The sequence below is a fragment of the Sus scrofa genome, chromosome 6 (genome assembly GCF_054392235.1).
Source record: "Sus scrofa isolate SSC_HxYL_T2T_F1_AM1 chromosome 6, Sscrofa_HxYL_maternal_Yorkshire_Landrace_v2.0, whole genome shotgun sequence".
Taxonomy (NCBI): domain Eukaryota; kingdom Metazoa; phylum Chordata; class Mammalia; order Artiodactyla; family Suidae; genus Sus; species Sus scrofa.
Genome location: NC_139388.1, coordinates 80,635,598 through 80,659,263, shown reverse-complemented (window position 1 = coordinate 80,659,263; position 23,666 = coordinate 80,635,598). Strand labels below are relative to the sequence as shown.

Genomic DNA, 23,666 nt, shown 5'->3' with positions numbered 1-23,666 from the left:
AAACAGCAAGTTAAGAACAACTCAGGATGCCAAACAACTTTGGCCTGGGTCCGCAGCAATCTTGCAAGACTTGAGGGACAACGCCGTTTCCTCCCAAGGTCAGGGGACACCCCAGGCTTGTCCAGCTGACCCCACACACATACCCTCAGGCCTCAGAAGCGTCAAGACCACAGCCAGGCTGCAGGCAAGCCCTCCAGCATCATTTCCATTCTGTTTAAATGCTGCTTCCCCAGGCCTGGCCTGATGCCCTTGGCCCCATATGTCCAGGGAGGATGGGTCTCCTTGGCTCTTCCAGGAATCCAGCTGCCCAGCTGCTTCCCTCAAGGTCCAGGCCCAGGTGAGAGATGCTGGCCAGTTGGCCACCCAGTCCATCTTGTCTAGATAAGCCCAGGAAGGGGCAGGACAGGCACCTCTGGGAGTCACTGAGAGTCCCTGCAGCTGGGCCAGGAGCCAACAGGAAATGCCAAGGCTGCAGGGGGCCAGCAGGGATGGCAGCAAAACTGGGCAGGAAAAGCAAACAAGTCCAGAGGCCGGGTGCACTCAGAGGTGAGAGGGGCCGTCTGAGCCCAGGAACATGCAGGGAGCCGCAGACATACACGCTCTGGTTTCCCAGCAAGCACTGGGCGCTGAGGGTGGCTGTGAGTTCATGGGGTTCAAAGTCCACCAGAAAGGCCAAGCCTGCAAGCTCCCAGGGGTGGATGGTTACGGAGTCACACGGGCTGAGCTCCAGCCCCGTCACTGAGCAGCTCTGCAAGATCTAGGGGAAACTATTTCAACTCTAAGCCTCAGTTCTTCATCTGCAAAATGGGCATAATCAGTAGCCCATCTCCTAGGGCCACGGTGCCAGGAGGTGAGATCGTGTGCGTGAAGCACTCAGTTCAGGCTGCAGCTCAGGAAACAGCAGCCAACACCACCAGCATCAGTGGGATCAGCCACTCAGCCACTCTGAGCCTCCCTTTCCGCTGCCCGCTGTCCTGGCCCCCGTCGGCCGCCAGACTCAGAACCAGGGTTCAGAGATTCCGTTTCCACACCGTTTGTTTTCCCTTCATGTTCACTGAGAGTCGTCGCCTTTCAGACCCCACTCGTCCTTCTGTCCATTGGAACCATCCTTCTTTCAAGAGCAATCTCCTCAGCACCCGGCCTGTGCCTGCACTGTGCTAGGCCCAGAAGATAGAGCAGCAAACCAAACACTGCCTCTCCCCCAGCAAGAAAACCCCCTGTGGCCCCAGAGGCATCCTGCAGGTGGATAAACCCCTCACACGCCCCTCTACTGTCACCAGACCTCTGTGCAGGGCCAGAGGGGAGGGGCCTTCTTTTCCTCTGCTCCCGTTTCAAAGGGAGGGGCCCCACCCAGAATCGCACCCAGGCAGTGCTGAGGCCCCTCTGCTTGGCGCCCCTGGTAGGGCCTATGGCACATTCCAGGGACAGCTTAGACACTGCTCTCCTAAGAGCTCAGAGAGGCCAAGTTAGATCTCAAGCAGGCTAAGCTTCTATCCTAATAAACACACACAGAAGGAGATCATTCATATAGAACCGGCCACACCCGCAACGTGAAGCAAAGTCTGGGGCCCTGAGCTTGGCCCCGGAGTCCCCAGCACATCCCTGGAGGGTGGCCTAAGGGTGGAACACCGGGCCTCTGGGCGAGGAAGCTCTGGTTCTAGTCTCTGGTGAATGAAGAGGTACCATCTATACACAACCCTGGCCGCCTGCCTTCCCCAAGCCTCAGTGTCCCCACCTGTAACATGGCAACGACAGCGTCCACTTCCTAGAGATGGGAGTCGCAAATGGGACCAGCACACAGTAAACACAATCATCGTTTTCACATTATTATTCGCTATCATTATTGTTGTTGTCATCTGATAAGATGTCCCACTGAGGAAGGAGAAAGCAGCAGCCGCTGGCCAGCATTCTGATGCTTCCTTTGCAAACCAGCAACAGCAGGACGAACGAGAGCCCGGCCATCCTCTCTCCTTGGGATTGCTGAGAGGGGAGGCCCGACCCTAAAATCATCCCACAGGCCCTGGCACCACAAGAACCCAGCAATACCAGCAACTCGGCTTACCACAGAGCAGCCTGGCTGGCTCCTCTGAGCAACCCCACCCAGCAGGGGAACGTACCAGGGAGGCCACAGGTCTCAAAGCCGGAGATGGACCCAAGGTGCCAGCCAAGGTCACCTGGACCTCCCATCAGCCTCAGCTGTCCCCAGAACCACCGGCCTGGCCGGCCGTGATCATCTTCTCTGTGCGGACACGGAGAGGTGGAGGAGCTGGATCAAAGCCTGGTCTGTGTGAGTCCCAGGATACAGAGCCCAACCAGCCCCTCTTGCACCGCATCTAAACCAGGATCCAGAAAAAAACAACAGCAAATACACTGGGGGCAGACAGCGCAGGCCCGCCAGACGCGGAGCCAGGTAATTGTTAACCTACGGACACGTCACAGGGCCCAGCGAGAAAGGAGATTTCTTATTCCCATTTCACTGATTAAGAAAGAGAGGCTCAGGACAGGAAGCAACTTGCCCAGTGACACACAGTTCGTTAGTAGGCCAAACTACTAGGCCAGACTTGAAGCCCGCTCTGTGTGGCTCAGAGCCCAAGCTCCTAGGACGCCAGGCCTCCCTTAACCCACAACACTCCTGCCTGGGCCGAGTACCAACTGGGAGGGGGGCATTAGGGCTGGCCCTGCCTCCCCACCCACTCCCAGCTGTGGACCAGCCCTGTAGGGTTGAGGTCCCTCTGAGATCCGGGCATGATTCTTTTTCTTTTTTTTTTTCTTTCTTTCTCTTTCTGTGGCCACACCTGCGGCCGATGGAAGTTCCCAGGCTAGGGGTCAAATCGGAGCTGGAGCTGTCGGCCTAACACCACAGCCACAGCAACGCAAGATCCAAGCCACATCTGCAAGCTCTGCCACAGCTTGCGGCAATGCCAGACCCTCAGACCACTGAGTGGGGCCAGAGATCGAACTGGCACCCTCACAGAGACTATGTCAGGTTCCTTTTTTTTTGCTTTTTGGGGCCGAACCCATGGCATATGGAAGTTCCCAGGCTCAGGGTCAAATCAGAGCTGCAGTTGCCAGCCTACACCACAGCCATAGCAAGCGGGATTTGAGCCCCGTCTTCGACCTACAGCAGCCTACTGCAACGCCAGACCCTTTAACCCACTGAGCGGGGCCAGGGATCAAACCCAAGTCCTCATGGATCCTGGTGGGGTTTGTTACTGCTGAGCCATGACAGGAACTCCTGGGCAATGATTCTAACTCTGCTATCAAGAGCTTCAAGTCAGGCAGCCCCTGCTTCTCTGGAGGCCGGGTAGGCAGCCAGGCAAAGCCAAGGCCATTTCCAAGCCTACAGGCAGCAACCAGAGAGGAAAGGCAGCGAGAGGAGGTGAAATGTCCTCCGCTTGAAGACTGGTTTTTTCAAGGCACTGTTTGTTTGCTTAGGAACCACCTTTGGGGAAATATTTTTAAAAAAGAAAAGAAAGAAAATCAAGATTTTTTTTTTTCCTTTCTCTTGGACAACAAGGAGAAGGAAAGTGATTTGGTTTGATTCTTCCACCAGAGGACTCCCGAGTGGAAATTCACCATCCAGGAAGGAGCTAGAACATAAATAAAGAGAGACTAGTAAGGGAGGGACAAGGCTGGGAGCAGCGTAGAGAGCACAGGACAAGAAGCCAGGAGGCTGCCAGCAACTCACTGGGTGACTGTGGGCAAGTCCCACCCTCAATCTCTCCTTATCTGTATCTTAAATTTAATCTCTCTTAATCTGTACAATTACAGGGCTGGAATGCATTTCTCAGGACTCCTGCTGCAACTAATATTCTGCAGGGGGGCCCATGGCCCAGAAATCTTTGCCCCATCTCAGAAGTGATGCTTACTCCCACCTGGTGGCAATCCAGGCCCCGCCCAGGGGCCAGAGGCAGTGGGGACACAGTCTCTGCCCCGTCAGCCCCCCTGCCCTGGAAACATCCAAACTGGACAGGAGGGGGGAGCAGGAGGAACCACGATGTGGCTATTCAGTGCTTTCCGCCACCAGCCTCGTTATTCCTCATGATGCCTAGAGGCAGATATTTCCATCGTACAGATGCGGAAACTGAGGCTCAGAGCTTCAAAGCCACCCAGCTAGTGGGGGTTGAGTGGGAATTTGAACCTCCAGGAGATTGTGGGTGTGCACGGAGGCTGGGCTAACTCCAGGACCAGTTGTAGGACAGGTGGGGGATGCCTGGGAGTGGCTGGCGGTGGGTTAAAGGCAGAGGCAGGGCCCCCTCCCAAAAACCCCTGGCCCACGCTGAGTGATCCTGACACAGTACAGCACAGCTCTGGGGACTTGGGTGTGGCACCTGCCCCAGAAACACAATCTGGCTGTAGTCACTAGGCCTCCAGGACACACACAGAGAAGAACGGGCCAGACTGCCATGCTCCTAAGCCTGAGGTCAGGGATCAAGACCCTGAGAGAATCAAGAGCCACATCCTGGGCAGGGGTGCATGCGCTCTGCTCGCCGCCCACACCATTCCCCCCTCCACCCTGCTCTGTGGCTTCCTTGGGTGGCCCCTCCCCTCTCCCTCGGTGAATCTACACCCACTTGCTCAGCCAAGAACACCCCAGCGCTCCCTCGAGTCAGCATCCCCCTTCCCCGGGCACTCTCCTCTGCCCCACTTGGGCTGTCGGCATCCTCCTCCAGACGGAGTTTCCGGGTGGCTTCATTCCTGGCACACCCTGAAGGGCTGTAATCCCTCAGAGATCAGAACCATCTCAAGACTACCCAACTCAGGTGCAGAATCGCTGCTTTATTTCAGGCCCCTCATCCAGGAGAGAGCAGCCCCCACTTCTGGCCTTAATTGCACAGCAGCGGCCCAAGCGCGGCCCCCACTTCTGGCCTTAATTGCACAGCAGCGGCTGAGAGAAACCCTCCCAGGGTCCACCCACTCCAGACCTGCCTAGGCTCCAGGGGCCCAGGCCACAATCTGCATCTCTGAGACCTCCAGAGGGGCGACACCTGATTCAGCAGCTCCAGGAAAATGAAGGGAAGCTCAGACACCCAGGGGAGGATTGAAAGCAGGGCCCCAGGCACCCCAGCTGTAACTCAGGGCCTAGATCCACCACCAACTCTTCCTTTAGAAGAAGTAACAAACCCAACTAGTATGCATGAGGATGTGGGTTCAATCCCTGGCCTCACTCAGTGGGTTAAGGACCTGGCGTTGCCAGGAGCTGTGGTGTAGGTCGCAAACCCGGCTCGGATCCAATATTGCTGTGGCTCTGGCGTAGGCCAGCAGCTGTAGCTCCGATTAGGCCCATGGCCTGGGAACTTTCACATGCCGCAGGTGAGGCCTTAAAAAAGAAGAAGAGGACTTTCTAAACACCCGGGTCCCCAAAGCCAGGCAGTGAGCAGAGCTCTGAGAAGCCTCAGATTTCATGGCCCCCAACCCCCAAATGCACAGGCCAATTTTCCAAAGACCAGAGGAACAGCAGCCTTGATTAGGTACCTGCAGTGACTGCTAGGTGTCTTACCCAACAGTTCTTCATTCTTCTAGGGAAGAAGCCATGGCCCATTTTACAGATGAGAAAACCAAGGCCTGGAGGACTGATAACTACACGAAGACCCACGGCCAGTCCTGGGCCTGGAGCATGATGCAGGCAGTCACCCCAAGGCCCAGACTTTTAGCCTTTAGGCTGCCCTGCCTCAGACAGGCTCCCAGGAGAAGGGCAAAGTCCCCAACAAGGGTCACGGGAAAGGCAGCGGGAATGGCGATGGCAGGGACAATCACGGCAGGTGACACTGCGGCCAGGCACACCAGACGGCTGCCTAACTCCCAGCCCCAGCCCAGTGGAGGGGGTACTTTCTTGTTTCCATCTTGCATGTGAACAGACCGACTTCGGAAGAGTTTAACGTGACCCCTTCAAGTCACACAGCTGGCAAGGAACAGAGCCAGGCTGTGGAACCAGGCCTGCTTTCTGTTTCACAGGCTTGTGGGGAAAAATGAAGGAAAAAGCCACACGGTTCAGGGACTGACCTCTTCCCTGGGGCCCAGGGATGTTGAAACGCGTTCCTCCCTAGCCAAGACCTGTGCTGAGCCCTCGTGGCAGCAGCTCCAGCCCTTCCCACATCCCCTGCCCAGTCCCTCCTCTTTTTCCAGCCGCCAAAGCAAAGGAACGAGGCTCACTTACTGTGTCTGGGGCGGCGCGGCCGCTGGATCTGGGTCTGCAGGAGAGGAGCAGAGAGAGAGTCTGTCAGGCCGGCCGCTGGCCAGGACTCCGCACATCCCCGCCCCTTTCCCAGCCTCTGGCGTGGGGGGGGGCGCACCGGAGACGCGGCCGGCCAGCCTGGGTGCCTGCTGCGTCCCTGTCTCCCTCCCCCAGCCAGTGCACTATCATTACACTCCCTACCTGTCCACCTGCCTGCCCCCCACCCCCACGGCCCACATCCCAGCTCCAGCGGCCCTGCCTGCTCCGGGCCTGCCCCCACCCACAGCTCCTCAAGGAACCCCTTGTCCCCAAGCCTGTTCGTCCAGTCCCCGGTCCCTCCCGACGACGACAACAGAATCAAAGAGCCCAGAAGCTGCCATTTAACACTGGTCTTATCACAGCCTTCCCGCCCCCAGGGCCACCAGCTCCCGCAGCAGAGCTGACACGGGCGGAGAGACCCGGAGACTCCTGTTCCGGCTGCTGTGATTCCCTGGGAGAAGCGGCAGGGAGAGGGGAGCTTCAGAGACACAAGCCCAGGGCAGGGTCTGTCGCCGAAGCACAATGGAGGGCCAACCACTTCCATTTACGATGTGCCAAAGCGCCCAGATGCTGCAGGAATGCCAGGAATGTCCATTTCCCAAGGGGAGCCACGGAATGCAGCATCTCCCCAACCGTCTTTCTTCCTTCCGGCTTTCTGGTGACAGCGGAGGAGCCACGAGGCATCACGGGGAGCCCAGAGCTTCTGCGCAGCCCTGAGCCCTCTGAGCCCCGAGGGAGGCCCGGAAAGTGAAGACCCCGGGCCCCCAGACGCCTTACCCGTGGTGGGGGCAGAGTCCAAGTGGATCAGTGGGGCATCTGCCTCCTTCTCTGGAGCAGCGCCTGGGACACCCAGGCCAGCACTGGTGTCCTCGTCATCGTCACTGTCGTCAAACTCAAAGGCCTCACCAGGGTCGTCCTCCGCCTGGGGGGAGGGGCCTGGGCCTCCAGGAAGCAGTCGGTCTCCTGGGGAGGGGGGTGGAGTTAGCCCGCAGGGTCTCAGGGTCTGGTCCCTAGAGAGATGACTGCAAGTGGGAAGCCGCTGGGGTCTGAATGACAGCATGAGGACAGGTCCCAGAGACTCGATTAAACCCATGCCCAGGCCAAGTGGCTCTCCTGTGCCTCTCAGGTGACATTTGGGCTCTAAGCAGATGGGCAGTAGACGGAGGGCAGAGAGCAGTCTTCCACAGTGAGCGTGTGTGCACCTGGACTTGAAAGTCAGTCCTTCATTTCCTTGTTGTCTATTTTCCTAGGGTTGTATAAATGCACCCACCCTTGTGCATGTGGGCACACATCTTTGCATGTATTTCCACAGGTGTGTTTATGTCTGTACGTTTTGCATTTGTGCACTGAGCACCTTCAGGCTTGGTCTGCATGCTGCACTTTTTTTGGTGTGCGCTGGGGCAGGAAACACAGCTGCCTGGAATCGTTTGGGGCCTGAAGGAAGCCAGCTTTCAGGTCCCAGGGCAGAGGTTGCCTGGGGCAGGGCTGGGGACCTATGCTCCGGGCCTGGAGCTCTGCCTGGCCTCCCAGCCCACTTCTCCCTCCTGGGGAGCCCCTTCATGGCAAGGTCTGCCTCGTCATCTCTCAAAGCCTGACTTGAGCAGAGAGGCCCCCTGCCCGCATCCCTTCTCTGTCTTAGCCTCTTGTTTTCTTCATCTGTCCCCATATAATGTGCAGTGATTTATTTGTCTCCTTTAAGGAGACAGGTCCTGGCCCGGGATGTGGGGATGAAGATGCCATATCAGCAAACAAAGGAAGTTCCAGCCTTCAAGGCATCAGCCACTGTGCCGAGCCCAAGGGTGCACCCCGAAGGGATTCAGGACAGGAAAGAACAGGATATTGGCCCTAGAGAGTTAAGGTGCAGGTCAACACAACGATTTCAATGAGCCCAGACTCTTTGCATCTTCCCGTCCACAGAAGAGCCCTAAATTCCTTAACCTGAGATATTTGGTTTTCTTTCATTAACAGTAATCTTTCGTGAGTTCCTGTTGTGGCGCAGTGGAAACAGACCCAACTAGGATCCATGAGGACACAGGTTCCATCTCTGGCCTCGCTCAGTGGGTTAATGATCCGGTGTTGCTGTGAGCTGTGGTGTAGGTTGCAGACTTGGCTCGTTTCTGGCATTGCTGCCCCTGTGGTGTAGGCCAGCAGATGAAGCTCTGATTCGACCCCTAGCCTGGGAATTTCCATATGCCCCAGGGGCAGCCCTAAAAAGAGAAAAGGGAAAAAAAAAAAAACAACAACAACCAAAAAAGAAGTCATCTTTCAGTGTTCTGACTACCTGGTTTTGTTACAAAGCCTCCCACACATCCTGCCCCCTCCCTTACCTCTTCAGAGCTGTCCCTCCGAGGGATGTGAGAGGCCCCCTCTCAGGCTTAAGCCCTCAGTAAGTCCGCCAAATAAAACATAATTCTCAACCTTCGGGTTGTACACAGTCAACAGGCAGAACTCAGAAACTTTCATTAGAGTTCCCCTGTGGCTCAACAGTAACAAACCCGACTAGCATCCATGAAGACGTGGGTTCAATCCTTGGCCCCACTCGGTGGGTTAAGAATCCAGCGTTGCCCTGAGCTGTGGTGTAGGTCACAGACACAGCTCAGATCCTAAGTTGCTGTGGCTCTGGCAGAGGCCGGCAGCTGCAGTTCTGATTCAACCCCTAGCCTGGGAACTTCCATATGCCTTGGGTGTAGCCCTTAAAGAAATTTTTTTCCATTAACAAGTGAGACATGGATTCTCTATCCTAAGGCATACAACTAGCCCTTGCCTTCCCACCCATTTCATCCAGCGAGGTCCCCCAGTCTTCATCCCCAGAAGACTTCTTTCCTAGAATCTGAGCCTAAACAGAGCCCCAGGCATTCCCTTAGCCCATCTCCCCACTTCACGCAAACCCACCCCAAAACCAAAGGCCAGACAGTGGGACTGGTCTAAAGGCTGCAAAGCTGACCGCCCCTCCCTGACCTACCCCCAGGAGGACTGTCTCAGCTCACATCCCACTATTCAGAGCAGAAGCGTTGGCCCCAAGTGGTCCAGTCTGGCCCCCCTTCACCTCTCTGAGTCTTGGCTTCCCAGTCTCCCCGTAAATGGGAGAATAAAACAGCCCCTGCATCATAACGCTGATAGGAACTTGACCTGAGATGTAGCTCAGGGTTTCTGAGCCTCATTTGGGGGCTGTACTGTCCCTGGGGTGGGAGGAACTGCAGGAAGGGCAGCCGCACTCCTGGCCTCTACCTGCTATGTGCCCTCCAGCTGTGACAACCAAAGATGTCTGCAGACACGGCCAAGTATCCCCTGGGGGACAACCCCCCCCCCAGAACTGCTGGAGTAGATGTCGCACTTGGCATAGTGCCTGGTAGATGCGAGTTTACACAATGACACCTATGGTTGTAATGACTGTCCCCTCCCCGCCCAAGATCCTTGAGGACAGGACTGTCTAGGCCATGACTGTGGGCCCAGCCCCAGCACGTGTCCATAGCTGGATGAATAAGGAACTGGGTGGGGAGGTGCATGGAGCAGAGACAGCTGGATGGACAGACGGATATATCTGATTCTGAAAGCCTCTCTGACCAGAAAAATCCAACCCCTCCCACAGCGACCTGGAGGTTTTCCAAAGCAGAACATTTCAGGTGCAAGTGTATCAAAAGCAAGAAGCCCCTTCCTCGGCTGCTTCACTGCAGCAGAAGCTCAGACGGAGCTCACCTCCCTCCCTGTCTCCTCTAGGGGGTGATGACCAGATAGAGGCTACTGAGGTAGGGGCCCAGCCCCTCCTCCTGGGAGTTCTGGGGACCCCATGGTGGACTCCTCTGGGAGGGGATATGGCCTCTGGCAAAGCTCCCTCCCCAGATGTGGAGAAACAGACACCCACTGAAAGCCTGCAGTGTGCCCCAGGGGGGTCCTCGCTTGAGCCTCACGACCACCCCCATGTTCTAGGAGGCTGCAGAGACCTCGAGAGGCAAACAGATGCACCCACAGTCGCACAGCAAATAAGTAGAGAGCCAGATTCGAACCCAGATCTGCCTTAGATCCCATTCTACACAATCCGCTAAGCCCGACGGTCTCCTGGAAGTCACCTGAGCTCCTGGACACGTGGCCTCAAGGTGAATTAACAAAGGAAACCCAGGGGCTGAGTCGAAAGCCGGATTAGTAGTTTTCAAGTCACAGGTCTCAACCCACTCGGGGCTCAGAAAATTAAGTGGGGTGCCCAGGCGGGAACCTGCTTTGTTGTTTAGGACCTGCTTACTTGCGAGATTTCTTTGTATTAATAAAATGACATTTGGTAGTACATTTGTTAGTGTTTTCAACACTTCTGTTTTGGACATGTGTCTGCTATATCTGCACATCTGTATATATGTACACATAGAAAACCACATATGTATTTTACACATTCACACATACACACCGAAAACATGTGTGTGTGGAATCTTCTACTACCTGCCCCACCCGCACCTACTCCAGCCACACTGGTCTCCTCTCTGTACCATGAACCTGCCAGCTCTGTTCCTGCCCCAGGAGCTGCGTACTTTCAGTCCTCGAGTCCAGAATGTTCTTTCTCCAGGGTCTTCTCCTGCTCTCACCTCCTTCGGGTCTCACCATATGTCATCTCCCAATGAGGCTAACAGGGCCAAAACTACCCACAGTGACACCCCGGGGCTCCTTCTTTGCCTGGCCTGTGCTATTTCTCTCTGTGGCCCTTATTGCACGTGGCTCACTGTAGGCTCTATTTATTTTACTGTCTGTCTCCTCTACCAGAGCATAAGCTTCCTAAGGGCAAGTATGTGTGTCTGTTTCACTCACTGGCCTACCCCCAGCATCTGGTACTGGGCACAGCAGGCATGTGAGTATTTGTTGAATACACACACACACACACACACACACACACACACACACACACACATTCCTGTTGTCAGGTCTATGGATTGAGTTGTGACCTTGTTTTGAAAATGCTGGAGGAGTTCCCATCATGGCTCAGCGGAAACAAATCGGACTAGCATCCATAAGGACGCAGGTTCGATCCCTGGCCTCACTCAGTGGGTTAAGGATCCAGCATTGCCACGAGCTGTGGTGTAGGTTGCAGACATGGCTTGGATCTGGTGTTACTGTAGCCGTGACATAGGCCAGTGGCTACCTGATTAGACCCCTAGCCTGGGAACCTCCATGCACTTCGGGTATGACCCTAAAAAGACAAAAAAAATAAATAAATAATTACTGGAATAGGAGTTTCCATTGTGGCTCAGGAGTAACGAACTCAACTAGCATCCAGGAGGACACGAGTTCAATCCCTGGCCTCACTCCGTAGGTTAAGGATCTGGCAATGCCCTGAGCTGCGGTGTAGGTCGCAGATGCAGCTCGGATCTGGCATTGCTGTGGCTGTGGTGTAGCCTGGCAGCCTCAGCTCCGATTTGAGTCCTAGCCTGGGAACTTCCATATGTCACAGGTGCGGTCCTAAAAAGACAAGGACAAAAAAAATGCTGGAATAAATGACCATAAAGTCCCCACCCACTATGGCTACTGATACAGACCCATCCTGACCAAGGGGGTCTCAGGGCCCACAGTCCCACCCACTTGAATCTGATGGGCAGACAGTGGGGGGCGGGGGCCCCCTACAAATACCCAGAATCACTTAGTGACCACAGTTTCACTGGTGGCCTGGATTCAGACTCTAGGTTTTCCATATACTGGCTGTAGGAGCGCCAAGTTCTTTAACCCCCTGCAAGCAGCAGTTTCCTGGTCTGCAAAATGAGGACAGTGGTAGTAACTGCCTCAGAGGCTTATTGGGAGGATGGAATGAACTGACTAACACATCTAGCACCCCGTGCGAGGCATGTGTTCTCCAAATGTCAGCCCTCCTTACAACGATGATTCTTCTTATCACTGTTGTCACATCATCGTTATCATTATCATTATCACTATTATTACTGCCTTGAGTCATAGCCCAGGCCCTGACCCTGGGTGAGATGGAGAGGCCTTCCTCATTCACAGGCCAGGCCCAGCCCCCGGCAACCCGGCCCCCAGGCTGCATCCAGAGACTTCGGCTACCTCTGCACCTTCTCCCTTTAAGAATACAATCAGCTTCTGTCAGCCCATCAAGCAACAGGGTCATGCCCACATCTGGGAACTACTCCCAGCCCAGCAGCCTCCGGGCCAGGAGGGTCAAGCAGAAGTAAGACATGGCCCCTCAATGTCAAGGAGCTCACTGCAGGGTGAGGCAGACAGATGCAGCAAGAAAAAGACACAAAAACCCAGAGATTGGGCCAGTGTTTTTGTTTCTTTCTTTCTTTCTTTTTAGGGCTGCACCCGAGGCATGTGGAAGTTTCCAGGCTAGAAGTCAAATCAGAGCGGCAGCTGCCGGCCTATACCACAGCCACAGCAACGCGGGATCTGAACTGCATCTGTAACCTACACCACAGCTCATGACAACGCCAGATCCTTAACCTACTTAGCCAGGGATTGAACCCACATCCTCATGGACACTAGTCGGGTTGATGAGCCACAACAGGAACTCCTGGGCCAGTGTTAAAAGAGAGGAAGGGGCTTATGCTTGCTGGGCCTAGGGCACAGCTTTGGTGCTAGGCTGCCCTAGCACAGAGCCTTAGAAGGTGAGCAATGGTCTGACTGGCTGGGGTCGGGGAGGTAATTCAGGCTGGGGTCACAGCAGGAGCAGAGAACAAACAGCAGACAGACCCAGTGGAAGCAGAGATGTGAGCAAAGATGATAGGGAGTGAGAAGGCAGCTGCAAGGTGTTTGGGGGAATTTGCACTTATTTGTTAACAGCATGAGAAGCTCTCAAAGAATCAGAAAGTGGCAAAGAGCCTGGTTCAACCAGACGATGCCTGCTCTCAGTGTCAGATACAGCTGAAACAAATGTTTGTCACCCATTTGCTGAATGGAACCGAATCAATTTAAGCATAAAGTAATTTTGCTCTGTTTGTATGCCTGGCCCCTTGGTGTGTAGGAGAAAGGGTCAGGATACCTATGACAGTGGGAGCAGGGGGGTGGGGGGATGACGTACTGGGACCCAAAGCCATGGCCAAGAATCGGGAAATGCCCTTGTCTCCAAGGCTATTCCCAGGATCCTGAATCCCGGGCAATGAGACACAGCGCCTCATTGGAATGAGAAATCAGGAGACCCATCTCTGGATAACTGAGAGCTGAAGCGAGCCCTTCCCATCCACCTGCACAGGTGGCATGACTGGAGGTGACTACGCACGCTTTTGGCGTTCCTGGACACACCCCATCCCCGGGAGAGTCAGCCCCAGCCAGACCCCAGCGAGCCCAGGAGGCCAGGACCCAGGAAGCCGCCTCAACTGTGGAGAAGCTGGGCCCACCATGCTGGTCCCCCAGCCTTCGGGGAAGACCACGGAGAATGGGGGTGGGGTGGGGAAGAGACGCCTCCCTGGGCTCTGCCCGGGGCTCAGAGCAGAGCACAGGCAGCCCATCCTGCCAACACCCCACTGATAACAGCTCCCGGGCCCTGAGCCATTGATTGATTCCCACACGCCAGGCCCCACCTGGGTTTACACCCTGCAACAACACGGGAGAGGGTGTCATTACTGCGTGTTTGTGGGTGACGAAACCAAGCCAGAGAGACACCCAGTCACTCAGCTGAGCTCACAGTGGCAGTGGCAAAGCTGGGGTGGAGAAAAAGCCCTGGCTCATTACCATTCTGCTATCTGCCACCCTCTCCCCACCCCCAAAGAACAAGAGGGCAGGAAGCTAATGGCCTCACATCCAGCTCCTCCAAGGCAGGGTCTAGATTCAACCAGCAGCACCCAAGACCGCACTGGCAGGGTGCCAGATAAAAACACAGGACAACAAATTGAATTTCAGATTTAAAAAAAGTTCTTAGCTTAAGTATGTATTTTTCTTCTTTTTTTTTTTTTTTTCTTTTGTTTGTTTTGGCCAACTCTGGCCACCCCACCACGGCTGCGCGACCCGACCTGAGTACCTTAGCAGATGGAGATGAATGGCCCAGTCCCTTCCCCTCGGCCCAGCTCCCGACTCTCAATTCATACCCTTTACCCCCAAGCACACCTCAGTCCCCAGAGGGGCTCTGCGCACCTCTCCAGGGGCTCGTAGGGAGACATAAAGCATCAGCCCTTGCCTGGAACCTGCTCTATGAGAAGGAAACTATTATTTTCAAGTTCGAGGCAAGGAGGCAGAGGAGCAAGGACCCCTGCCCAAGGGCACACAGCTGACCGCCAGCAGGGCCAGAGTCCCAGCCAGGGTCGGTCTGCTCCAATGCCAGTGGACCTGTGCCAGCCCCCAAGGACCCGTTCAGAGGTGGGGAAGCAGAGAACCGTACCTACGGCAGCCTGTGGAGGATGGGAGGAAGCCATCAGACAAGGTGCAGCTCAGACCGGCACCGTCCCAGCTGCTCGCCTGTGAAAAGAAGGCCAGAAACCCAATTACATGGCGCTCGAAGCCAAAGTTTCAGCAACAGAGAAGGGTCACCGGCTAGCGACCTGTGCACTCCAGCCCACGGGCTCTCACGCTGTTTCCCAGCAGCTTCAGGAGCACAGGACAGCTCCGGCAAGGCCCCAGCCCCCACCACCATAAATCATTAACCTGGAGAAAAACCAGCAGCTGCAGAACCAAAACCCATCTTTCCAGAAAGCCCCTGACACCAGACACCCTCTATTGCCCAATGCCAAGGACCCTCAGGAGCCTGGTGGGTCCAGCTAGACTTACAGGTGGGGTCCCCTTGGGCTCACAGGTGAAGCTCCAGCCCCAGAAGCCAGGATCACCTTCAGACCCCGAGTTCCAGAAGCCGGATCACACCTGAACTGTCATATACGTGGCCAGACACTTCCTCCTTCTGGCTGCCGGGTAACCACGGGCACCCTTGGGTCCAGCCCAGCCGCTCTCACCAGCCCCTACCCCCGTAGTCCCACTGAGGGCCATTCACTCTCTCTTTGTCTCTTGCTGTGCTGCCCCAAGACGGGCCAGCTGGCAAGGGGCCCTCGGGACTACGCATGTGAGTGAACTAAAGGATTACACGGAGGCAGCCGGCTCGAGAAGGGGCAGAATCCCAAACGGTCAGAGCTGGAACAGCTTCTTCTGGCCTCGCAGTGGAGGCTCCCTGGGCCCTGGAGCCAGCCTTGCCAAATGTCCCCTGCTGAGCAGTGAGATAAAGAGCTCTCCCCCCTCCCTAGCCACACCCACCATTCCAAACTAGAGGCAGTCCTTCTAGAGATCCCCGTGGAGGAGGGGAGGGACCTGGAGGGGCAGCCCCAAGCCTTCCTATCTAATCAGCCCCTGCCACAATCTGGCTGTGAGCCTGTCCAGTCCTAAAAGGCTTTATTTTTATTAGCCGGGCTTCCTAAATAAAATTGCATGCACGTAAACGGCAGTTAATTAGTAACAGCACACATCTATGCAGAGCCTAGATAATAACATCTCAGACAATAGTATCTTAGACAATAAATGCTAACATCTATTAATCCAAATTATGAGCAAATGAGGCCCAGGGTGGTTCAGGAAGTGGCCCAAGATCACACAGCTAGTAAGCCGCAGAGCCGGGGGTGTGATCCCATGCCATGGGCCCCAGCAGGTGCTCATTAAGTAACCACCATGCTCCACTGCCTCTCAAAGCCCATACCAGACAAAGGCTGCACGGAGTTCCCACTGTGGCTCAGCGGAAAGGAATCTGACGAGCATCCATGAGGATACAAGTTCGATCCCTGGCCTCGCTCAATGGGTGAAGGATCCAGCACTGCCGTGAGCTGTGGTGTAGGATGCAGACATGGCTCGGATCCCACATTGCTGCGGCTGTGGTGCAGGCCGGCAGCTATAGCTTCGATTAGACCCCTAGCCTGGGAACCTCCATATGCCACAGGTTCCGCCCTAAAAAGACAGGAAAAAAAAAAAAAAAAAAAAAAAGACAAAGGCGGTACCACAAAGAGTAAGTCTTCCAAATCCCCCAGGATAGACCAATGTTACTGGTTTCTTATCTCTCCTTCCAGCTCTACGTCAGAGTTCGTACCAGCTTACATACCTTACACACGTGCCTTGTTTTATCCAGGAGCGAGCATACCGCATGCCCTGTGCCACAGCCACTTTTTATTTTATTTTTTGAAATAAAAAGTTGATTTACAACATTTCAAGTGTACATCAAAGTGATTCAATTAAACATCCATTTAAATATTTTTTCAGATTCTTTTCCATTATAGGTTATTACAAAATATTGACTATAGCTCCGTGTGCTATACAGTAGGTCCTTGTTTATCTGTATCTGTTAATTCCAAACTCCTCATTTATCTCCACACCCCTCTGTCTCCCCTTTGGTAATCACAGGTTTGTTTTCTATGTCTATGACTCTATTTCTATTTTATAAATAAGTTCATTTGATTCAGTTTTTTCAGATTCCACATATAAGCGGTATCACATGATGTGTCTTTTTCTGTCTGACTTCACTTAATAACCTTTTTTGTTTTTCTTTGCTTAAGAATCTCAATGATCATTTCAGAACAGTACATAGAAATTGGTCTCACTTTTTTTTTTTTTTTTTTTTTTTTTGGTCTTTTTAGGGCCACACCCATAGCATATGGAGGTTCCCAGGTTAGGGGTTGAATCAGAGCGGTAGCCACTGGCCTAATCATAGCCACAGCAATGCCAGATCCAAGCCGTGTCTGCAACCTACACCACAGCTCATGGCAACGCCAGAACCTTAACCCACTGAGCGAGGCCAGGGATCAAACTTGCATCCTCATGGATGTTAGTCAGATTGGTTTCTGCTGAAACCACAACGGGAACTCCTGGTCTCATTTTTTAATGGCTGCATAGTATTTGCGGGGGCGGGGGGTTGTATATACTGTAATTGACACAATCCCTATCAATGGACACTGAGGTCATCTCCAGCCTTTGGTGTAATAAACAGTCCTTGCTATGCTTGGCCTTGAGCGAATGCTTGCGCGAACCTCACGGGCACACTCCTAGACAGGGATCTGCGGGGTCAGAGAACTGCAGTATTCAGTTTGATTAAATGCAAATTGCTCTCCACCAAGTGTGTGTGCGTTTTAGCCCCACACTGAAAGCTCAGCAAAGCGATGGGGAAAGCAAGCTAAAATGTCCGCAAAACCCTTTGCAAGTTGAAAAATCAAACAATGGCCATCCTCCTGCAGGTCATCTGTCCTCCCTGTGGGCTCATCCAGAACCACTTAAGAAGGAGCAGGGGCATAGTTCCCATCGTGGCTCAGCAGAAACGAATTTGACTAGCATCCATGAGAACGCAGGTTCAATCGCTGGCCTCACTCAGTGGGTTAAGGATCTGGCATTGCCATGAGCTGTGGTGTAGGTCGAAGACGGGGCTTGGATCTGGCATTGCTGAGGCTGTGGTGTAGGCCAGCAGCTATAGCTCTGATCCGACCCCTAGCCTGGGAACTTCCAGAAGTGCAAGAGACCCTGGAGGAAGCTCAAAGGAGTATCCCAGGGGCTTCAAGCCATGGGGATCTGAGTGCAGCCGGATCTACCTGCAGGGTGAGCAGTACCTCATCCTCTTTGTGTGACTCCAGGCCTCTCCTTGGCCTCTCAGAGCTTCAGGCTACATCTCTATAAAATGGGCATGAAGTACCCAGCCAGACGACACCATAGGCTGAGCCAGGGTGTAGATGTGAACATGCTAAGAGGTGAGGTTGCTCGACTATTTCCTTTTTAATTTTTTTTTTTTGTCTTTTTATGGCCTCACCTGCAGCATATGGAGGTCGAAGTGGAGCTGCACCTGCCGCCCTACACCACAGCCACAGCAACACCAGATCCGAGCCACATCCGGGACCTACACCATAGCTCACAGCAATGCCGGATCCTTAACCTACTGAGCGAGGCCAGGGATAGAACCCACATCCTCATGGATACTAGTCGGGTTCCTAACCCACTGAGCCACAACAGGAACTCCCTTTTTAATATACTTTTAAAGTCTAGGCACTTTCAAGGTCGGAGGAATTATGAGCCAGAAGAAACATGTGATGCCCCTGAAACGAGCCTCTCTCTCTGCAAAGCAATCCAGAACTTTCCTGCCACAGCCGTCTCCAGCCTAGCTGGTTAAGGAGGGTGAACTGAAAAGCCAAGCATGGCCCAGCAGAATTATCTACAGAATCATCCACACCAGGGATTCTGACCGTGTTTTTGCAGTGCAGAGAGGAAAAGGACAGAAGGAAACCCACTAAGGTATATGAACTATTTCTTCAGGTGGCAGAGCTCCAGAAGATTTTCTTTTGACCCTCTTTCCATTTTTCTGAATTTTTCAGATCTTCTACAATAAGTATTCTAAGGAGGGAAGATGAAAATAAGCATTCTTTTTTTTTTTTTTTTTTTTTTTTTTTGTCTTTTCTAGGACCACACCCGCAGCATATGGAGGTTCCCAGGCTAGGGGTCTAATCGGAGCTGTAGCCGCTGGCCTACACCACAGCCACAGCAAAGCCAGATCCTTAACCCACTGAGCAAGGCCAGGGATCGAACCCACCACCTCATGGTTCCCAGTCAGATTCGTTTTCCCCGCGCCACGACGGGAACTCCAAGCACTCTCATTTTTAAAACAGAAGACTAAGGCAAAACATCACAGGTCGGATCAGACAGTAGCTGCAAGACGGTGTTGCTCCCACTGGACAGATGTGGAAACTGAGTCCCAAGGAGGGGAAGAAACTTGATGGCAGTGGCTGAAGGGCGGGATCTGCTGCTAGATCTGAGTTCAAATTCCAGCTCAACACTTGCCACTCTTAACAGTTTACATCCTTCTTCCTCACGCCCGCCTCGCAGAGGTCCCCGCACTCATGAAACAAAATGGGACTGTGGTGCCTGTGGGTGTTTCCCACAGAGGAAGCTCTTGGCCCCAGTGGCTTCTGTTATCACAGCGATATTCACAGCACTCCACGTGGCTGGTTAGGATGACAGGAGACTTTCTTCTCTGGGGGGGTCACCTCTTTAAAAAACTGACTGCCTAAAACCATTCATTTCCAGAGACACTGCACAGAATGGCTTAGCAGGAGGACGAGCGTTTCAAACACATTCAGACAGGGTGAGACGCAAAGGAGCCAAAACAGAGTCCCCAGCTCTGGGTGTGCCCTAGCAGGGCAAGTTCAGTGACCAGGACCACGCAGGAGCAGCCAGAATTAGCACTTCCCTCCAGCCTCGGCAGCCCAGCTCACCACAGCAGGTGTCTTCCTGCTCTAATGTAATCAACCCTTTACCAGTTCCTCCTTCCTCTAGAGTTCAAGGTCCATCCAGCCCAGAGGCCCAGCAGGAAACCCTCCTCCAGCCAGCACGCACCTGCCCTTGCTCACTAGCCCGTGAGACTCGCCCCATCCCGGGCCACCTCCCACTTCCCACTCAAGAGAATGGCCCCATTGATGCCTCCTGAATGAGGCCCAGAGAGACACACCGGAAAGGATTCGGAAAGTAGGAGAGGCTGCACAAGTCTGGCCACGAGTTCAAGGACAAGGATAGCAGGACTCTGAGGAGAGAATCCAAGTAGGGAGGGGAGGGCGGACAGGGCTCCAGGCAGGCAGGCAGGCCCAGGAGGCCGGGAAGCGGCACATGCTGGCACACCTGAGTCCAACAGCCTCCCAAGAGGAAGGGTAGATGCCACCTGTCCCGCACGGAGGGAATCAGGAACAGGCTCTGGTCCAGGCCCGCATCTGCAACCCTGGCCTCAGGGGCACCTCGTCTGCCTCCTGGAAGCCGGGGGAAAGTGCGGGACACGGGGAAAGTCGGGACCAGGGCTCTCTCTCCTGCTGCCCCACCCTCCCGGAGGGCTCTCTCTTGCTTTCCACGCTTCCCAGGTGTGAACTTGGCCAACCCACCCACCAGTGGCTGTTCCACAACACACACCAGGTCCTAAGCAAGGCCCTCACTGACTCGCCATGCCCACCCACCCAGCCCCACCCCCGATCCCCACCAACCTCTCTGGACTTGGCAGCTCCCACTCCGGGCCTGACTGCTTCAGCCCTCTCGAAGGGCTTTGAGTCCATCACTGTACCTGGTCCATATCTCTGAGTCTTTGCTCAGGCTGTCTGTTCCCTCCAGGTAACATTCTCTTTCAGAACCAACAAGCTAACTCCTACTCAACTTTTAAAACCCAGACCCTTCTCCTCTGTGAGGCTTCCCCAAACCCATCTCATGCAGTGGTTCCCAAGCCGGTGTAAAAACTGCCTGTGTCCCAGGCCCACGATTGTGAATCAGTAGCTCGTGGGTACAGCCGGAGAAAGTCTATTTTCAAAGAGCACCAGTGATTCTGGGCCACCTAGAATCCCCACCGGAACTGTCTCCCTACACTGACCTCTTCATCTCAGTGTCTGGAGTACCAGCCCACACGCTGAACAACAGATGCCAAGCTGCACTGAACTAAGCACCACAGCCTGAGAACCTGCATCTGCTTAGGATCCACTCACTGAGGAACTCATGAGGCTGGGGTGTCCCCAGGCCTAGGGCACCTGCAGGTGTGGGGCTTCCTACCTAGCAGAAGGAGGGGCATGAGCCCAACTGGGAACCCCCAGGTGTTCTCTGTCCTGCCCAGAAAGTCCGGGGCCAGGAGGAAGAGAAGCGCTACCGTGTGGATGGTGGGTCTGGTGGGGAAGAGGGACCCGCGGCCACAGCATGCAGGATGGTACCTTGGCCCTGGAGTCCCTCAGCACAAATGGTGCCCTGCTGCAGACTGCGGAGGGGCTACCTTCCAGGGGCTCAAGAGACAGCCAAGAAAACACAGACGGAGCCACAGCAAGAAGAACACATCCAGGACTCAGAGCCACCGAAAGAGAGATGAGATGCGTGGAAAGGGCTCAGCCTGTGGTAGGAGCCCAGCTTCAGATGCTGACTCTGCTGCTCTCCAGTGGCGAGACCTCAGGAAGTGACCCACTCTCTGTCCTTCCTGTCCTCATCTGTCAGATGCAGATGCAAATGGAATGATGACTGACAATGCGGTAGGTTCTTAACAAATGGTAGTTCCCTTCCCAGAGTTCCTGCCACTCTTGGAGGGCAGTGTCGCCCCATTCTGAAGATTGCTCAACTGAGGCCAGGCTGACCATCCGCCAGAATACCAGCCCTGACCTTCATGACCCTCACCATTCTTGAGATCACAAAATCATCGTCTTGGAAAAGATAGCGGCTGGCGTCTCCCAAGCCCTGCTGTGCACCAGCCCCCATGCTGAACATTCTAGAGTGTCTACATGACTTCCCACAACAGATGGGAAAACGAGGCTGAGAGACTGAGGGATGTTCCCAAGGCCACGCACTGCTGAGCAGTCTCGGGGCTGTGAGCTGGGGGAGCCAAGGTGGACCCTGAAGCTGGTTCTCTCGATGTCCCAGCATGCACCAGGCGTCAGGTAAACAAATGCTGGGTGAGGGCGTGGGGGGATGGGGGAGCATCCTCCCAGGCCCTCCCCTGCCTGTGGCAGGAGCCTCCAATCACCAGTGGGACAACTAGGCCAGCTCTTCTCCCGGCCCACTAGGCGCCTGGCCACTCAATGGGCTTCCTGCTGCGGGCAGGGGTGAGGCCGGCCAGTGGCTGAAGCCTCAGACAATGGAGGCTCTGTCCCTGCCTGGAGTAAGCAACCCCTCTCCCCCCACTGACCTCCTAGATGTCCCCTTGGTCAATGATCCCCAGGCATGACAGGTGGGGAGCGCCCCCCCCTTTACCCCAGAGGAGGTCTCTGGGCAGAAGAGCCCATCCAACTCCTGGCAGAAGGGACCCACCCCCTGGGGCAGGCTGTTGCTGGGAAACCAGAGTCAGCCTAGAGAAGCTGCTGGACCCTATAAGGGAGGAGGGCTGTCGCCAGAAGAGCCCCAGCCTTTCCCCCTTTTTCTCCCCCTCCACTTCCTCTTCCTCCCAGCCCCCAGGCACATTAACCCCTTTGTGCCCAGCAATCCAGTCCAGGCGGGAGGCCCCAGGCTGAAGGGCTGGGTGAAAAATTGCCAATCGGAGGGTCCCACATCTTCGGCCACATCCTGGGAGGCCCATGTGACTCGGCCCTACAGCACGCACACCTGGAGGCCTGAAGGGGACAGCATGGACCATGCACCACCCATCACCTTTCTGCGCCTCAGCTTCCCCATCCAAAGCCCATCTCTGGGCCACTCAGTGCCATCGCGGCTCTGGAACACTCATGGCAGCAGCTGAGCATGTTCATGCTGGAACCAAACCCTGGAATGAAGAGGCTTCATTCCCTCCTCTTCAAAGACAGGGAAATGACTTGCCCAAAGTCTCCCCAGCAGCGTGAGGTGGGGGCAGAGAGTGGAGGGGGTCTGACTCCAGGCATCTGATAGAGCGGGATGTGGGGACGGGATGGATGGCCCAGGCTGAGAAATGGCCCAGGCAAAGGACCCCAACCTCACCTCCATCTGCGCCTCCCCAGGTGACCTTCCCATTTCATGGTTTTTAAGACCATCTCTAAGGTGACACTGCCAGCCTGACCTTCCCTGGAACTCCAAACTCCTGCCCAGAAGTCCCAGCACTTCCGCTCCAGGGTCTACGGGGCATTCTGAACTTAACATCCATGCCAAACTCTGGATCGCGGAGTTCCCAATGTGGAGCAGCAGAAACAAATCCGACTAATAACCATGAGGCTACAGGTTCGATCCCTAGCCTCGCTCAGTGGGTTAAGGAGCTGATGTTGCCATGAGCTGTGTGTAGGTTGCGGACATGGCTCCGATCTCGAGTTGCTATGGCTGTGGCTGTGGCCGGCAAGTGTAGCTCCGATGTGACCCCTAGCCTGGGAACCTCCATATGCTGTGGGTGCAGCCCAAAAAAAAAAAAAAAAAAACCGCCATCCAATTCCTCCCAAGTGTCCTGTCCCACTTGACGGCAGCTCCACCTGCCAGGTGCTCAGGCTCATACCTACATGTCACCAAACCTCGTTGGCTCTACCTTCCAAATGTGTCCAGAATCAGACTACTTCTTGCCACCACCCCTGCACCCACTACCACCCTGGTCCCAACCACCATCATCTCTTACCTGGACCATAAAACAGCCCCTTGACTGGTCTCTTGCTACTTCCTTCACCCCCGACCCCGCACACTCCGTTCTCAACGCAGCAGTCATGCTACTCCTCAGCTCAAACCCTCAGATGCCTTCCGACCTCATTCCAAGTGGAAACTGGGGTCCCCACCTTCGCCTACATGAAGGTCCCCCCACTAGCTCTCTGCCTTCATCTCCTACCTCTCACCCCAGTCACAATGCCCGCCGTGTGCCATTCCTTCAACATCCTACCTCAGGGCCTTTGCACTTGCTGTTTCCTGCCCGGAGCACTCCTCCCCCAGACAGACACCTGGATGTCTCCCTCGCCTCCTTCAGGGCTCTGCGCAGAGGTCGCTATGTCAGAGAGGCCCGCTCCAACCGCCGCCTTTAAAAGCACACACACACATCCCGTCACTCTTTCCCTGCCCCTGCTCTCCCCGTAGCTTTCTTCGTAGCATTTAGCATCTCCAGGCATCTATATATTTTAGGTGTTTATGTCTGTTTCCTCCTACC

At 54.8% G+C, this 23,666-nt stretch overlaps 1 protein-coding gene across 49 annotated transcripts in view; it reads right to left on the bottom strand.

Annotated features, from left to right (window-relative positions):
• Nucleotides 1-23,666, bottom strand: part of ARHGEF10L (Rho guanine nucleotide exchange factor 10 like) — a 165,342-nt gene that overhangs the window by 97,134 nt on the left and 44,542 nt on the right. For 29 of the 49 annotated variants that reach the window (XM_084963055.1, XM_084963031.1, XM_084963044.1 and 26 more), the window contains 3 exons: nt 14,514-14,590; nt 6,992-7,177; nt 6,158-6,191 (listed from right to left, as the gene is read on the bottom strand). In XM_084963055.1, coding sequence (XP_084819181.1) covers nt 6,158-6,191; nt 6,992-7,177; nt 14,514-14,547 — 254 coding nt within the window. In that variant the 5' untranslated portion in view covers nt 14,548-14,590. Of the gene's footprint in view, nt 1-6,157; nt 6,192-6,991; nt 7,178-14,513; nt 14,591-14,673; nt 14,710-14,899; nt 15,315-23,405; nt 23,539-23,666 lie in introns of those variants that run through there. The other 20 variants (XM_084963022.1, XM_084963033.1, XM_084963046.1 and 17 more) reach the window with 6 other exon arrangements.